Source organism: Batrachochytrium dendrobatidis (assembly GCF_000203795.2).
Source record: "Batrachochytrium dendrobatidis JAM81 unplaced genomic scaffold BATDEscaffold_11, whole genome shotgun sequence".
Lineage (NCBI taxonomy): Eukaryota > Fungi > Chytridiomycota > Chytridiomycetes > Rhizophydiales > Batrachochytrium > Batrachochytrium dendrobatidis.
Genome location: NW_006281109.1, coordinates 769759 through 786897, shown reverse-complemented (window position 1 = coordinate 786897; position 17139 = coordinate 769759). Strand labels below are relative to the sequence as shown.

The following is a 17139-nucleotide window of genomic DNA, read 5'->3' as shown; positions in this document are numbered from 1 at the left end:
GATTGTGCACCATTTGACCAGTGTTGTGATTTGATCCATGTTCAAGATCCGATACATTTGTCATCAATCGCGTATATACATTGTCAGGTATGCCATTGTCCAGTATATACGTCAGTTCAACAGGTCCTGGTACAATTGTGCCAAATCCATCACTGCCATTACAAACAAGCTGTTTGACAAAAAACTCGAGCTGTCCCAATGCAAGATTAAATGTTGATGGTGATATATTCTGACCGAGTGAGTCAGCCCTCCATTGCTCCACAATATGCTGGTTTGTGATATCGATCCACCACATGGGTTTGCAAAGTATACATTGCAGATACTGGATATACCGCATCTCAACAAGTGTGCGCACCTCTCCATGTGTATCTCCGGCCATTCCAGATTTCATATCAATTTCGGCATTGTCGTTGTATGGCTGAATGCTCGAACTAGCAGTCTGAACCAGATGCTGGAAACACGTTTCAATGATCTGGCCAGCAGCCCTTCTTTTTATGTAGTCAGTATCATCCGATTGTACGATAGCCGTTAGATTTTCAAATATCCTGCCTTGATCCAACTCGGTACGTATTGAACTGTCGGGATGATTTTCGGCAAAATCAACAAGTGTTTCGAGTAGGTTTACAATACCAGCAGCAGAATCGTATTCAAAATTTACATCTCTACGTGAATAAATAGTGTTGAGTTGGTTCACAATTCCATATTCTTGAAACACCTTGATCATCTCGGCCTTGTTTGTAGATTTCTCAATCATGTCGCTGACATTATTAAACAGGTACAAAGAGTCATCTACATCGACATCACACACTGATATCGTCAATTGCTCAAAACCAACGATCGTACAAGCGATACAGGAAAGTCACGCATTTTGGATGCAACTGTTCCAGCCATCTTGATTATGCGTGATTTTAGTGCAGAGTCGTTGCTGTATCTGATACACAAGTCGCTAAGCATTTGAATCAAACCCGACCTCATCAACTCGGTTGCAATTACTTCACAATCTTTATAGTTGCAAAAATTCCCGATAGTATCAATACTTTGATCAACCACTGCTTGATCGACACTCCTGTATTCATGTCATGTCAATCCAACCATGTCAAATTTACCAATTGTGATGACTGGACACACATTCATGCATAACACCACATACCTGAGCGTATTGACTATTGCTGAAATGACACCGCATCCCGCTGCTTTTACTGGGTTATGACGATGAATATTCCAAAATATGGTTTCAAGATTTCTGATAAACCCAACAGCAACTGAACCACTAGATGACTCCAGTCGTGAAACAAGTCTTGACAACACGATGCCAAACTAATGATATTGTTCAATGTCAAGTATACAGTCAACAACACATGACAAGACACTGTCCAAACTGATCCAATATTGTATCATTGTAAACATACATTTTGATCGTCAATACCATGGCAAACTTGCAAGAACAGGTCAATTGCCAATGTGAGCATTTCTTGATCAGAATCGTAACCATATCAACCATGGGTTCAACGTCACAGTTATACTCATGATTGAACAGCTCTGTACATGCTTTTATCGCCTATATGCATATCGACACCAGGTGAGTTGAATGTCAATCATTTGGTCAATATCAATCATGACTTGCCGCCATTTTGACTTGACGGTTTGGCGATTGCATGCATTGTGAAAGTTGGTCGTTTAGTCGATGTGATACTTTAAACCGATCATCACTGTATACCATACTCGCAAACATTATAAACTCTGAACTACACAATCAATATTGGTCATGACACGATCAACAAGCAATGATGCTTGTAAAATACGTTGGCCATACAATACATGAATGACTGACATTTCATCGTCCTACTTGTCCTGTACCTGACTATGTTGTGGCTTGCTAACCCTTCAAGGTATAAAAAAACGGAAAAATACATAATCGAATAGCCATACGATATTCGAATACAGTCAAACAGCGGCTCAGTCAAATTGCGGATTATTATATAAGGGATCTCTGTTCGAAGTTGCTTTGATATTGATAGTAATAACCCAATACTAACCCTGACAATAACACAGTTCCTTAACGGCCATTCAGGAAACATGCTTTTAATACTATTTATTCAACACAAAATATAAATGCAATATAAAACCCGACTTGCTGAATAACAATCATATGCAACTCTTGACCAAACCAACAAAATGAAATTCATAGTCGCTGTATTATCATCAATCCTGCTTGGTTGCTCAGTTACTATTGCTACTCCAGTTCTTCCTACTGCAACTACAAGTGCCAAACCTAGCACTTTAACAGCTTATTATCAACCAGATATGTATGTAAAGATTCGCAGTGCAGGACATGAATATAAATATAATTTAAAGAAAATTCCAAGTGAGGAGAAACGTTTGATCAGAAACTATCTTACTGAAATGACGAATCATGATCCAAGCATATTTACAGAATGCAAATCTGCAAAAGATGCGGTTACTGCTCAAAAACAACTTATGGTTGATCTAAATACAGGATATGAGCGGTTTAAACATAAACACGAGCAGGATCCCCAGAATTCGAATCATATACTTCAACTCAAGAGCTTTAAACTTGAGATTCGAATCCAATCTTCCAAACTTGCTGAGCTTCAAAATAGCATGCAATCCCTCGAGTTCAAGCGTGATAGCTCGTTGTCGAAACTGCAACATCAAAGAGACAGAATCTTATTACTCCTATTCAAAAAGTTTACAGACGCTTTATCAATTACTTTGTATGCACTCATTGAATCAGGATACGCTCATACAATACTCGACCGCCAATCATACGAGGCAATATTGAACCGATCAGTGGAATCTGGAGGTGCCTCTAGTAGTAGGACCCAAAGTTCATCACAACAAGCAATTCAAAGTATGTCTCCACCACATACAAGTGCCAAACCTAGCACTTCAGCAGCCTCTTATCAACCAGATATATATGCAAACGTTTACAGTGTAGGACATGAATATAAATTTGTTTTAAGCGGAATTCCAAGTGAGGAGAAACGTTTGATCATAAACTATTTTAGTGGAATGGATCATCATTCCACTAAAATACTGCCAGAATGCAAATCTGCAAAAGATGCGGTTACTGCTCAAAAACAACTTATAGTTGAGCTAAATACACGATGTCAGCAGTCTAGACATAAACACGAGCAGAATCCCTATGACTTCAAGCATATACATCAACTTGAGAACCTTGAACTTGAGATTCAAATCCAATCTTCCAAACTTGTTGAGCTTCAAAATAGCATGCAATCCCTCGAGTTCAAGCGTGATGACTCGTCGTCGAAACTGAAACATCAAAAAGAAAGAGTCTTATTACTCCTATTCACAAAGTTTATAAATGCTTTAGTAATTACTTTGCATGTACTCACTGAATCAGGATACGCTCATACAATACTCGATCGCGAATCATACGAGGCAATATTGAACCGATCAGTGGAATCTGGAGGTGCCTCTAGTAGTAGGACCCAAAGTTCATCACAACAAGCAATTCAAAGTGTGCTTCCATCACATACAAGTGCAGTGGATAGTTCTGAGCAATATGGAGCGAGTTCAGAAAACCCTGATGATTTGCCTCCATCATATGATGAAGTAATGCGGAATCCTCAAAAGTTTCCAGGTCCTAAAAGATCCTAACAAAGTTCAACCTTGATTGGAAACGTCCACAGTTTAATCTGCTCACACTCTTCAGCATTACTCAGTTTTATACAAAAGATCAATTCATACTTGAATCAACCTAAACACGACAATCCATCCGATTGATTTGAATGCTAATCTGGACTGGTTTTAGCCGAGTCTGCTGTATTTTTGCTTGAATACAATACAATAAAATACAATACAACTGCCACTTGATACTTGATATTGGACGTACATGCATTATATATGATTATTGTACACAGTCTTGATCGGTATGATATCATATTGTACATTGACACTTGTATTTCCAATACAATACAGCTTGCTTGACATGTCGTATTGACACATGGCATGCAACACCAATACCAACAATATGGTCATTATACACATGTTGATGTATGCAGTGATCGTATACTGGTCGATTGGTGCAATATGATCACACATGCTAATGGAATGTGATAATCATGATATTTGCAGCAGTATACCATATTCCACTGTTGATATCGCACATTCAGTATCGACATGATTATCCAGATATACAGTGATGGATTCCAACAATGCATACCATGATTGATACACTTGGATCATGTGTATTCAATCCATGCCATGTATTACCAATGCAATAGTATGCGTGATCATTGTGTATCAAACAATTACGATTCACACTGAACTGATCCAATACATGCACGGCTTGAACATATCACACAAACTACAATACAATGCATGACATGATACATGCATCAACTCCATCAATATTGGATTGGATTTTGAACCATTTATTAACATCACCCAATTCAACGGGTGATCGTTTTGATAGCATATTGTTTGATTGACTGGCAATTCCAATTGGTGAATGTAATGCATTTTGAACTGCAGCAACCGCTTGTAACGCAAGTATAACGCATTTTAGAGTAATCAACATTGTATCGGGTAGTGTAACGGAAATGTTTTGAACCTGATACATGATTGCCGTTTTATAATGACGGCAGCTTCAAGAACGACAATCAACATCTTTCAAATGAATAATCGTAAAAAATGCAAGTACACCGTGCAGAATGAATCAATACACAAACATCACTGTCAGTGTAAAATCAACCTCAGTAGTACGCTGGAATGATCTTTCTGATTGCAGTGATATATTCAGCAATCAGGTAGTGTCAAATCGCCATCCTGGTTATGGATAGCTATCATCACATATACAATCCATTACTACAGAATACATTGATACATGTTTTAGTATACGATATATTGTGCTGAAATACAATATTTCCAGTCATGTAATGCCAATACTGATATTACTCTACACATACAACACTGATCATCAGCAGTGGTATAACAAACACTTGATACCACTTTTTCAATATAAACTGTTAAACTGATTCGAAACTCTAATCTGAATATTGAACAGTCCATATGTTTAGTCATCCTTTTCATACTAAGAATCGATTGCAGATTAGCAAAATTGTTGGCCAGAAAATGCTTAAAAATCTCGAGTTTTGTTCACTTGATTTCTGATCCAATTCGTAAAAGTGAGTAGCAAAACTCTAGTTGATGATGCTATAAATGGGTTTTATGCCCAATTCGTTATATATCAGTTTACTGACGATACTTGTTGAATATATTTGATATAAACAGCAACAACTTTCATAATGACAAATGATTCGGTATCATCAACACTTTCAACTGATGGAGTACGAAAGCAACCCACATTTATGGATGCTGCTTCTAAAATAACATGGAGAGATTTTGCTTTAGATAACGCATTTCGACTGCCTTGTTCAGCACAATCCATTGTAACTGGTGTTGCTGCTGGTTTGGCTATTGGGACTGTCCGATATTTCACAGCAAGTATGGCTAATATGTTGAATGTAATATCCGATACTTTCTCATAGTCGCAGTGATTTGTATAAAAGAATGAGACTGTTGAACTACCATATTACGAGTTGCATTGGCCATTTATCTAAACATAATCTGCAAATACAATATTGCATTTAATAGGGAAATTGAGAACAGCGTCCAACTGGGGAGTGCTGGGATTTGCCACAATTTCGCTTTGTTCATGGTGATGCTTGATTTGATCAATTTTAGATCTGTCCTGAATGCAGCCGTTTATTTAATCTTGCATTTTTATACGCTTTTTATACAGGGAATTCTGTCGATTTCAACGAAGAGTAGTTGCCCAGCAAATGGAGTCCATGTTGATCGAACAGCGTCAACGCAGCAAAGTGTTGACGGAGAAGCAGCAACTAGAGAATGAGCTAGAGGCTCAAAAGCCCACTCCCTCTTCGTCTTGGTGGGGATAATTCATTTGAATTTCAAGTAATAATTCTATTTCAGATTCACCTACCAACTCGATTCAAATAGAGTGCACAAGTATAATTTTATTTAGCATACGGTCAGATTTTGGAAATGATGTATCAATAAAATAAAGCCAGTCTTTAGAGCAAGCCTTGTCTTTTGAGATCTATAGCATTACATGGATTGCAACAAAAACTCGACAGGATTAGCTCATAATTTCAAAATCAGCAAGTAGTCCAAGGCATAGACTTGTTCACCTTCATACGTCTTCTTGCTATACACGTTTCCAGCATCATCTTCAAACTCTTCTGCTGCATCTGCACTTATGGTAGCTCGTTTAACAATAGACTTTAATTTCTCTGCCACTATGTATATTGAAAGTGTAAGATTCTGTGCCGATGACTGATTTAAATTCAAAAGTACTTACAAGCATACGCATCGTTTATAGACGTCACATCATGAAACTGTTTGGAGTTGGGAATACCCAAACATCTCATACCATGAGCATGGCGCCATTCCTGAAAGTGTCGATCAAATGCCTTGCGGCCCATGTAAACGAAATTGCCACAAATTTCACAGGGGTATTCGATTCCAAGTCCATGTAGTTTGTACAACCAGTATGGAATAGGCTTTCCATCCCATCCCATTGGAAGTTTAAGTGGATTATAAATCTTTTCTTCTTCCTCGTCCTCGGCAAACTCGTTGATGTCTACAAACGTTTCTAACGCGTCCTCCATCTAGAATGACAAGCAATAATCAGATCAAAAATTCATTATAGATAAAACTGAATATACAACTTACTCTCTCCTTGTCAGTGAGTGCTTGTTTGCGTTCTATATGTGCCTTGGTGTCTTCACGCTCTGTAGTCAACTGCTTGATGTATGCAATAATCACCATTTCACCTTGAGCAATGGGCTTCATCTGTTCAAAATGTTTCTCTTCTTTGAGCAGTTTAGCCTGTGCAAGGGAATCATGCTCATTTTCATGGATTCCTTTGGCTGCAAGTTCTGCTGCAGCTTTAATGTGTTTTTTGCCTTTTTTGTGCCCTTCAAACACACTTTGCTTTGAAAACATCTTGTCACCTTATATATAACCATTTCAAAAACATGTATTAGCAACATATAGAATCTCAGTGCAATAACTATAAACCAAAAGGCCATAAATTTGAATGATACTGCGCAATATGATCAAACTTACAAGCCAGGCAATGTAGGCTAGATAATTGAGCCGAGTTTTCTTTGACTTGATCCGTTTCATTTGCTAAAGACCATCCTGAAATTTCACCATTTTTCCACATGGAATCAAATTTAGCTAGTTCAATCCTGCACAATTCTTGATAATCCAGCAAAGGCTTAGATCGTTGAAAAAAGGATTCCAGGTATTTTTGAAAGGATTCCAGATATCTGTCGTTATTTTAAACGTATTAGAAAGCATTTAAAGTTTAACCATCCAAAATCACAAGAATCATACAGTTTCAAATGCGCATGCTCAGGGCAAATCAGAATAAAAACAACTCACTCTAAATACTCGTTGGTCATTTTAGTTGCTAATGGAATGGCACGAAAGTTGTCAAAATCGGAGAGGTACAAAAGATAATTAACTTTTTTGATGTGTTTCAAATTGAGAAACTGATTGAATACACTGTGAAGATCAAGGTATTTTCCAAGTCCCTCATCGCCACGAAACATTGTTTCAAGTTCTACAAAAATTAAAAGGTGTAAGCATCATGTTGGTTGTTGGAACATTTCGCTAAAACTACTGGGTTCAAAGATCAAGTCGGTCAATGGCATTTAAAAACAAACCCTCTAATTCAACGTTTGGATCCTTAAGAAAGGAAGATACGCTGAGTGGAATAGTAACTTCATTCGGAATACGACGATGGTGATCCTTGATCTTTTTAAGACGATCGTAGAATTCAGAGAGGTCGTCATTGCAGGTAAGTGCCTGAATTTCATTCTGTCTAGATCTATAAAATGTATAATGATAAGACAAAACTCCTGTACTGGTTTTCCAAAAGTATTGTTTTAAACGTTGAGCATAAAGCATACCGATCTTCATCCTTGTATAAATCCAGTAAATATTGACTTTTTTCAGCAATTTGATCTATTGATATAAAAATCAAATACATACACGATCCATAGGTTAATGTGGATCAAGCTATGCATATCTAGCATATAAAATATAAAGCAGTCTACATCAGTACGACTCCATAATGACATACCCAGAAAACTAGCGACTCGCTGTTCCACAATTAGACGCTCCTTGTGCTGTTTATGCATGCAGTAAATAGATATATAGAGCGGTTGGTTAGATATGACTATAAATACACATGTTCTAATATCAAACATAGCACACTAGTCGAGTTTGGATGCTATTATAATGGTCTTGCACATCTTGGTAAAGAGGATTCAGATTGGATAATAATCCAAAGACAATCAATAGTCAAACACCTGCCATTTTCGGTTTATTCATAAGTTGTTCAACAGAAGCCTGTTCTAGCAGTTCAAGCTCCTCGTGGGTCAGACGGGCGAGTTCAATCGAGTCCATCCTGTCCAATATATACGAATGCAATGTCAAGGTTGAAGCTGGAAGCGTTTTGAATTGATATTCAGTCAACGTGATCTCACGTGATAATACATTGACAATTTTCTTGGTTGAATTTGGTCTGCAAACACTTTATTTGATTACAGATGTCGGCAAACAGGAGCGAGAGGACCGGAAGTGCCAAAAAGAATAGCGCTGTTAATAGACTTTCTGATGGAGAATCAGCCATGTTGTTTGAAACAAGCGAAGATGTCAAGATCATCACTAGTTTTGATCAGATGGGTCTGAAGGAAGACTTGCTCAGAGGCATCTTTGCTTATAGTTGAGTGTCTAGCTTGTTTTGATTTACTTGATTTGTACAAAGAAAACAGCAAGAACTTTTGTGTGTACGAAAAGATGTAAAGATTACATTACTGGATGTGCACATTTCTGTCAACTTCAGACTTGTTATTCAGGCTTTATATTACTGCCAAATTCACGTAAAATGCAACTCTTGTCTTGCAGTCACTACTTTATAATATGAAATGCTTGAATCTTTGCTGTGATTCACTACTGGGCATTCTGAATTCTTCAAAATACAACGTTTATTATATGGTGTTTGTACAAACTCACCATTGTTGTGTTTTAATCTCAGATACACTCCAGTTCAAGAGAACAACGACTGCACGTATCAGGAATACAACAGTTGTTATAATGTCAGTCACCAAAAGAAAGACCAAAGGACACAATGTTGTCGAGTGATCAGCATGGATTATTTCATGCAACTGGCAGTTTATTATACACTCATTTTTAGTGCTTTATTTTACATGAACACAGCTGTGATTATATCCAATCTGCAGGCTTTACATGAATATTGTAAAGCACGCACTAAATGACTTGTTAATATTAATGCTTTTAAGCAGAGTAAACTTGTCTTGTATATTTTTATTTCTAACCATAATGCATTTTCTTTTTAATCTAATGCATATCAACTCGGATAGACTTTGAAAAACCATCTGCTATTCAACAAAGAGCGATCGCACCCATTCTAAAAGGAAGAGATGTGATTGCTCAGGCACAATCTGGAACTGGAAAAACTGCAACATTTTCCATTTCTGTGCTTCAAACCATTGATACCACTCGGCGTCAAACTCAGGCACTTATTCTTTCACCTACTCGTGAACTTGCAACTCAAATTCAGTCAGTTGTACTTGCACTTGGTGACTACATGAACGTACAATGCCACGCCTGTATTGGTGGAACATCGATTGGTGAAGATATTCGCAAACTGGATCATGGACAGCACGTTGTCTCTGGAACTCCCGGTCGTGTTTTTGACATGATTAAACGTCGTAATCTTCAAACTCGTGATATCAAGATGCTAATTCTTGACGAGGCTGATGAAATGCTTTCCAAAGGATTCAAGGAACAAATCTATGATGTATATCGCTATTTACCTCCTTCAACTCAAGTAGTGATTCTTTCTGCTACACTTCCACATGATGTACTAGACATGACGTCCAAGTTTATGACTGATCCTGTTCGTGTGCTTGTCAAGCGTGACGAACTTACACTTGAAGGCATCAAACAGTTTTTTGTTGCTGTAGAGAAAGAAGAGTGGAAATTCGATACTTTGTGTGATCTTTATGATACTCTGACCATCACTCAAGCTGTAATCTTTTGTAATACCCGTCGCAAGGTGGGTCAATGGATGCTAAACTATATGCTCTTGCCGACTGCACAATTGGGTTTTTTCTTGTACACTTTGTCTAGTAACTGTGTTTGGCTAACCTTTTTTTATTTTCAGGTTGACTGGCTTACTGAAAAAATGCGCGAAGCCAACTTTACTGTAGCAGCAATGCACGGAGAAATGCCACAAAAGGAACGTGATGCAATTATGCAAGAGTTTCGTTCTGGTGCTAGGTAACAGACACTTTTGACGTTGTTTTTTATTCTAGTTTTATACTGATTTTTACGAATGGATATGCTTTAAAATTGACATGCAATGGTGTTGGCTCGTATACTATTCAGTCGTGTCTTGATTACAACTGATGTGTGGGCACGTGGAATTGTAAGTGCAGCAATACTTGCTCTACAAATAATGGTTTTATTATTTTTGACTAATTTTGATGTTTCCAGGATGTTCAACAAGTATCTTTGGTGATCAATTATGACCTTCCTAGCAATCGTGAAAACTATATTCATCGTATTGGTCGATCTGGACGTTTTGGTCGCAAGGGTGTTGGTGGGTTGATATAGTTTTGCAAAAATGCATGATTATATTACATGACTGATATGTGAATGTATTTTTTCAGCAATCAACTTTGTCAAGAACGACGATGTCAATATTCTACGCGATATCGAACAGTACTACAGTACTCAGATTGATGAGATGCCCATGAATGGTACGTATACTTGCTGGTCGTTCAAGCAGTACGCTATATCAAGTATTTTAACTTGCTTTGCTTATTACACTTTTTTAAATAGTGTCAGATCTGGTTTAATATTTACAACTTGAAAGCCGCCAATGTTCTTTGTTACTACTTGGATCTAAAGTGTGAAATAAAAACATATGATTTATTGCTTCGAGGTTTCTATTTAAAAGCACTATTGTGCAATGACGTTAAAAAAGTGATACACTTCTTCATGGTCATAAACAGCAACCTCACAATCGCATGTGTTGCATCTGACTGGATGGTAAATATCCTCTTTTCGGGACCTCGATAAACTTGCACTTTTTTCATCTACTCTATCTGTATGCGTGTCTACTTGAAGTGAACTGTCCAATACGTTGGGTGATGATTTCTTGAACTTTTTTCCAACCGGTTTTTTGCTTGAGCTGTTTGTTGGGTTTGGGTAGTGTAATATTTCCGTTTCAATTACTCGACAATTTTCAACAAAAATGGCTCGAAATTGGTGGCCGTAGTCTTGATGTCTATGCATTCAATAATAAATCAATGTGGTATTAGATTCAAGATCCAAATCTAGTGTGAAGCATAATTATTGTAATGTCTTACTGTTGACAATCATAGCATACTGGAGTGAAGCAGAGCGGACACAGCAACATCGCATCTGTTTTTGAACCTAGAAAAAACTCGACTGTATTGAATAACAGTAACAAGAATTGTAGTGTCAATTGAATCAATATTCATCTTACCTTTTTGATGTTGTCGTTGCATCCACCTTTCATCTGCTTCATCTATTTCTTCATCTGGATAGTATAAAAATTTAAAATGATATTTGTGGAGAATAAAAAATTGAAATATAACAGTAAAAGTAGACTGTTCTTACCATAAAAGGCATCGGCATTCCGTATATTGTCTGCCAACTTTTGCTTTGCTGTTATCATCCAGTATACAGAAATCATAGTGAAAGTGATTGAAATTGAATATGTATTGTGTCGAGTTAAATATCAAAGTTTAGATTTGGTGCAAGCACATTTGACATGAATTGTTACCTGCAGACTTTGTAATAGTTCCAGCCTCGCTGTCAAATGAACTATCACTTGTCCAGTCATCCAGATTATCTAACGCTTCTTCTGATATCATGTTTTTATAGAATCTAATTCTTGTCGAGGCTCGTTTAAAATCAATCCTTTTGGTAAGCCTACTATATGAAATGTTGATAAAAAGTCAAAGTTTTATTACTGCCAAATTCACGTAAAATGCAACTCTTGTCTTGCAGTCACTACTTTGTAATATGAAATACTTGAATCTTTGCTGTGATTCGCTACTGGGCATTCTGAATTCTTTAAAATACAACGTTTATTATATGGTGTTTGTACAAACTCACCATTGTTGTGTTTTAATCTCAGATGCATTCCAGTTCAAGAGAACAACGACTGCACGTATCAGGAATACAACAGTTGTTGTCATGCCAGTCATCAAAAGAAAGACCAAAGGACACAATGTTGTCGAGTGATCAGCATGGATTATTTCATGAAACTGGCAGTTTATTATACACTCATTCTTAGTGCTTTATTTTACATGAACACAGCTGTAAAATCCAAGTGAAAAGTTTGCCCAGTATTTTGCCTATTTAGAGTTATCAGCATTGTGCCCATGTATATGGATCTACCTCATTAACATAAAAACATACCTGCTAGCTACTCCTGCATATCAAAAACTCAGTCAGCTACTCAAAATATCAAATACCTTGCTTTAAACATGAATACTTTTACAGAATTTAGCTCTGATTCAAGAGTAGTGGCTAGACCCAAATGGCGGAAACTTTTGTATATTCATCAGGATTATCCAGACAATTATGTAGATTCAAGCTTTCTCAAGTTAATGAAACGAAATGGTATGAATGACCAGATTAGATTTAAATAGATCAGCTATTTTGGGTCATTATGAGTGAGATTGTTTAGATCGACTTGGCATTTATTACTGATGCATTCATCAATGATCCTTGTGTTGATATCTAAATATCATGATTTTATTTGTTCAGCAAAAGGAATACGAATTGACAACTAACATTTATATTCATCCTTGTTATTCAAGTGAATGTGCGTCCATTAAACTACTGGAATGTTGTCAGCGAGTCGCTCCGAGTATCGCAACAAATAAGCGTAGAAGTCATATTTGTTGCAATGTTTATACACCTGTACATGCATAGTTGGATCTCGCCTGTTGTGCTTATTGTTGGAAGTTGCACAGTATCAGCTTGTCTGTATATACTTTGGTATATCATGTTGCTTCGATTTGCAAACTCGGATTACAATCCAAGTGATAGTCCAGGTACGATCCACTGATTACAATATGAGCAGATTCTTTACTGACTGCTCAACTTGGTTTATATCCAGTTCCAAAAACTGTGTCCAGCGTTGTTTTGTTCTTTACTATGTTGCTTGGATTGACACCGATTCTTAAAAACCTAACCAAGGATATTAGTAGTGATTCAATCTGGTTCATGACCATAATGATGCTTTTGGCAAATTTACTTTTTCATGATTATGGATCTGGAAGTTCTACTCATGCAAGGTACAGTTTGGCTAGAAATGTGATGAATGTTTGTGCTCGTATTTACAGACTGGATTTAGATTTCCAGATTCATTGTCCATCAATGCTGCCATGTTTGCATCAGTGCTGCTTGCATCACGGTTATCATCCAACATGAGTGTATTTGGACTGATGCTTTTGGCAGTACAATTGTTTGCTCTATTTCCAATACTTTGTCGATCTTTGCGGGTAAGAAACATGCTGCCTTTTAAACCATTTGTTTTGTACTTGCTTGTCCTAATAGTTTGGTTTGTGGAATAGGAATGGTACCATCCATCTACAACCTGGGATAGTATTCTGACGGTGATCTTGATTGGATTTGCTGTAGCACTAATGTGGCATATTTCTCATATGAGTATAGTGCTTTACATGGTTTCCATGATTTTGGTTACTTTTATGGGCCCATATTTATTGGTATTTGCGCAAAGATACAAAAGGTAATGTTGAATGACTTGATGTTGCAAGCATGTGATTGTAAAAGTCTAATTTATATAAACATGTCAACTGTTTTATATCTTAGTGAGATTCGTGGTCCATGGGACGAGGCTGTTATTAATCCTGGTGGTCGATAGTTGTTGGTTTAATCATTACATGAAAATAAAGAGAAACATGTTGAACGTGATTTGATATTTGATATTTGATATTTGATATTTGATATTTTATCCAACTCGACTTTTACTTTAGATAACAAGCAATATGGTTAATCTGACACTTATCATCACGTCAGTGCTCTTTGCAGTGTTGGTTATTATTGGTGCCATTTATTTTGTGGTATATTTCCAAAGTCCAACAGATAAATGGGTTGCATGGTTTCCTAAAGTAATTGTGGTAAGTCAAGATGGTGTAGCATATATACATGATAATTTAGACTGGTAATGCTACTGTCAAGTCGTGTTTGAATTGACTGTTTTGGCACGAGCTTGGTGATTAGTTACACTAGAAAGTGGTAGTAACTGTAATGCTAAAAAAGCAGCTGCAAAGCTATTGCATCTGTAAACAGATACACATAGTTTTATATCTTTCTATTTCCAGCCTGTTTGCTATATCTGTCACTAACTACAAACGAGTTTAAACTTGAATGCGCGTTTTCATGACTTGAACATAAAATGTCCATATCGTATGAAAACTGCATGGTTGTCATGTCTGATTTGTAGATACTCTCACTTTCATTGGCAGCATGGAACATTTTTTTATTACCACTTGATGTTGCGAATCAATCAGGGAGTGTGGGAGCAAGTCCTGGTGGAATACCTATACAAACCCTTACTCTAGCATTCTATGCCACCTCTATTATTATTGTGCTGGTAGTCATGCCATTCACGGTGTTTTACTATGAGGGAGAAGACAACAAGGATGACGAAGATGCACCAAAACGGTAAGGATTCAAATCACAAGTGCAACTATTTTGTAAACACGCAGATCTTGTCAGGGTTTAAGCGTAATTCTCGGCAATAAATATGCCAAAGCAAGTGGTATACCTATAGTATATGCGACTAATATTTATTTTCAATCCACTACTTGGCGTGCCCATGTCTGTTTGATCAAACCTAAATGATATACTTTTCAACAAGATCCGCTTCTGGTCAATTCGGATATGCTATTAAATGGATTATTCCAACCCTGGCATTTATAGCAGGAATTGTTGCTGCCATGTACTGGGGTGGTCTTGGATATGCCCAAATATCCACCACCTATCTCCAATCGCCACTTTTTGACACGACAGATCTAGAAGCCAACTCGCTTGCTGGATTCTATACTTTTCAGTTTTATTGCAACACCACTGCAGTTGGGAAAACTATTACATTAACGCCGCGTGTACCATTGGCTGTAAATGCCAGCGCACCAACTTATACTGTTACACCCGCCGGAACCTCTGGCTCACCAGGATTTGGTTGCGCTAGTGTTAGTGGTACTCCAGTAAGTTGGTTTTATCATGCATTGGACGTGACTGAATGTATGCTATGTTTGACACTCGTTTAAATTGTATAGATTTGTTGCGCTGTAACAGCTGTCAACGAAGTTGTTGTTTCTGTTGGTGTGTTTGTTATTGCAGTTATTACTTTACTGGGATGGATCATTTTTGCAGTGTTTGGTGGTGTTGGTATGGCCTCATTGCCGTACGATATGCTCAATGAGTTTCAGCACCGACCCAAACCAATCAGCTCAACTGAGTAAGTTGTGTGGATCACGGTTGAATACAATAACACGAGATATGCTGCTGTTTGCACTTGACTAATGTATGGTGGTTTGAATTGCAACCCATGTCTAGATATGCTGAGAGAAAAGTCAAGATTGGCCAGCAGGCTCAATTGTTAATGGAAGTGGGTAAAACGGTCAATCAAGAAGTCAAAGAGGCTGCTCGTGGCAATAGTTTCAACAAACGCTACCGAGTGATCAAGAATCGAGAGCGTCAATTCCGCAAAGTAAGCATACTTGTGAAACTGATTCTTTAAATGACCAAATTTATACAGGTTGAAAGCTAATCGTGTTTTCTAATCAATCTTGTATCTGAATTTTAGGATGTGATCATTTTGGACTACCATTACAAAAAGCTTGAAGAATGCTATCGATTTCAAAGTGGAAATATTTTGCTTCAGTATATTAAACTGTTTTTGGCATGCCTCTCGTAAGCCAATTTACAATATTTGAATATTGTTTCAGCTATTTAGATTAACCGTGCTAACGGAAATTCAATTTTATACCATCTAATGGTTTTAGAACTTTGCTGACTCTTCTTTGGACTATCCATATTGGACTGTATGTAATTCCCTCCCTTTTGCAACAGAGAGGACAGGCAGTCAATCCAGTTTCACCATTCTTGAACGATATGCTTAATCTAACACAAGGAGTGCCAGTGGTGGGAATTTTCCTTTATGCTCTGTTTACATTCTACCTCTTATTTTGCGTTCTAAAGGGTAATGCAAAGCTTGGAATGCGATTGGTCTTTATCACAGTCCACCCTTTAGTGTAAGTTTTGCAGATCTAACGTTTAAACGCGTTTAAAATGACTAAACTTTAAATGATCCATGTATGGTTTTGACAACTCTAACGCAATCTAAAGTGTTGGCGAGACTCTTATGAGTGGACTGGTCTTTAATGCAGGAATCATTCTTCTTTGTTCGCTACCGCTTGCACAATTCTGCAATGTAGCCTTTGCAGGCTATGCACAGTACACATCTAACCAATGTAAGTTGATTCGGTTTAAATTCAACTTTGGGTTTGTTACACAGTAAAATTGCTCACTCTTTGACTTGCACATTAACAAAATAGCGATTTTCGGAGTGTCCATTTCAACACTCAAGGGCATTTCTGTTGGGTTTGATGTGTGCGTGTATGTGATGCTAGGATTTATGGTGATTACATTCTTTTATAATATGTACAATCCATACAAGAAAGAAAAGGAGAACCAGCTCAAATTTAATTGGTAATTGCAGTCGTATTCACGTAAATGGGGCACTTGTATTCATCTTGCAATGATTGCCTCTATTTCACTCCAGAATAAACAATGGTTAGATATTCATTGATTTTACTACTAGATATTGTCATTCCGAGTTTATGTGTTTTGGATTGCTCGACAAACAAAAACACTTTTTATTAAAGTGATTGTTGGCAAGTTCAAGAATGAACAATATGGAGCTTGATACATCGCGACATTGTTTAAACGATTGGCAGATCA

At 37.2% G+C, this 17139-nt stretch overlaps 7 protein-coding genes across 7 annotated transcripts; 5 read left to right on the top strand and 2 right to left on the bottom strand.

The window, feature by feature from the left end:
* Nucleotides 1-2175: 2175 nt before the first annotated feature.
* On the top strand, nucleotides 2176-3642 carry BATDEDRAFT_27000 (uncharacterized protein; the record flags this gene model as incomplete). Its single annotated transcript, XM_006681051.1, has 1 exon — nucleotides 2176-3642. One exon carries the CDS (start codon nucleotides 2176-2178, stop codon nucleotides 3640-3642), a length of 1467 nt encoding a protein of 488 aa, XP_006681114.1.
* A 1649-nt stretch (nucleotides 3643-5291) lies between these two features.
* Nucleotides 5292-5945, top strand: BATDEDRAFT_26999 (uncharacterized protein; the record flags this gene model as incomplete). The annotated part of the gene is made up of 3 exons (XM_006681050.1): nucleotides 5292-5490; nucleotides 5641-5704; nucleotides 5789-5945. 3 exons carry the CDS (start codon nucleotides 5292-5294, stop codon nucleotides 5943-5945), a joined length of 420 nt encoding a protein of 139 aa, XP_006681113.1.
* Nucleotides 5946-6004: 59 nt separating this feature from the next.
* On the bottom strand, nucleotides 6005-8489 carry BATDEDRAFT_20507 (SF3a splicing factor complex subunit PRP9; the record flags this gene model as incomplete). Its single annotated transcript, XM_006680971.1, has 10 exons — nucleotides 6005-6106; nucleotides 6198-6305; nucleotides 6368-6677; nucleotides 6742-7022; nucleotides 7138-7343; nucleotides 7459-7639; nucleotides 7743-7906; nucleotides 7989-8043; nucleotides 8162-8207; nucleotides 8395-8489. The coding sequence occupies 10 exons, from the start codon at nucleotides 8485-8487 to the stop codon at nucleotides 6081-6083; spliced, it is 1470 nt and encodes a 489-aa protein (XP_006681034.1). The 3' UTR covers nucleotides 6005-6080.
* Nucleotides 8490-8630: 141 nt separating this feature from the next.
* Nucleotides 8631-10981, top strand: BATDEDRAFT_13234 (eIF4AIII protein; the record flags this gene model as incomplete). The annotated part of the gene is made up of 6 exons (XM_006680921.1): nucleotides 8631-8805; nucleotides 9465-10162; nucleotides 10271-10386; nucleotides 10495-10534; nucleotides 10603-10708; nucleotides 10779-10981. The coding sequence occupies 6 exons, from the start codon at nucleotides 8631-8633 to the stop codon at nucleotides 10979-10981; spliced, it is 1338 nt and encodes a 445-aa protein (XP_006680984.1).
* An 89-nt stretch (nucleotides 10982-11070) lies between these two features.
* Nucleotides 11071-12011, bottom strand: BATDEDRAFT_91045 (uncharacterized protein; the record flags this gene model as incomplete). Its single annotated transcript, XM_006681169.1, has 5 exons — nucleotides 11071-11398; nucleotides 11481-11547; nucleotides 11621-11674; nucleotides 11755-11802; nucleotides 11921-12011. 5 exons carry the CDS (start codon nucleotides 12009-12011, stop codon nucleotides 11071-11073), a joined length of 588 nt encoding a protein of 195 aa, XP_006681232.1.
* Nucleotides 12012-12508: 497 nt separating this feature from the next.
* Nucleotides 12509-14084, top strand: BATDEDRAFT_20503 (phosphatidylinositol N-acetylglucosaminyltransferase). Its single transcript, XM_006680970.1, has 6 exons — nucleotides 12509-12765; nucleotides 12966-13202; nucleotides 13268-13445; nucleotides 13505-13652; nucleotides 13725-13900; nucleotides 13984-14084. Exons 1-6 carry the CDS (start codon nucleotides 12630-12632, stop codon nucleotides 14033-14035), a joined length of 927 nt encoding a protein of 308 aa, XP_006681033.1. The 5' UTR covers nucleotides 12509-12629; the 3' UTR covers nucleotides 14036-14084.
* Nucleotides 14085-14159: 75 nt separating this feature from the next.
* BATDEDRAFT_26994 (uncharacterized protein) lies at nucleotides 14160-16891 on the top strand (the record flags this gene model as incomplete). Its single annotated transcript, XM_006681049.1, has 9 exons — nucleotides 14160-14291; nucleotides 14618-14838; nucleotides 15035-15380; nucleotides 15453-15634; nucleotides 15733-15886; nucleotides 15983-16089; nucleotides 16182-16430; nucleotides 16525-16649; nucleotides 16734-16891. 9 exons carry the CDS (start codon nucleotides 14160-14162, stop codon nucleotides 16889-16891), a joined length of 1674 nt encoding a protein of 557 aa, XP_006681112.1.
* Between the last annotated feature and the right edge of the window lie 248 nt (nucleotides 16892-17139).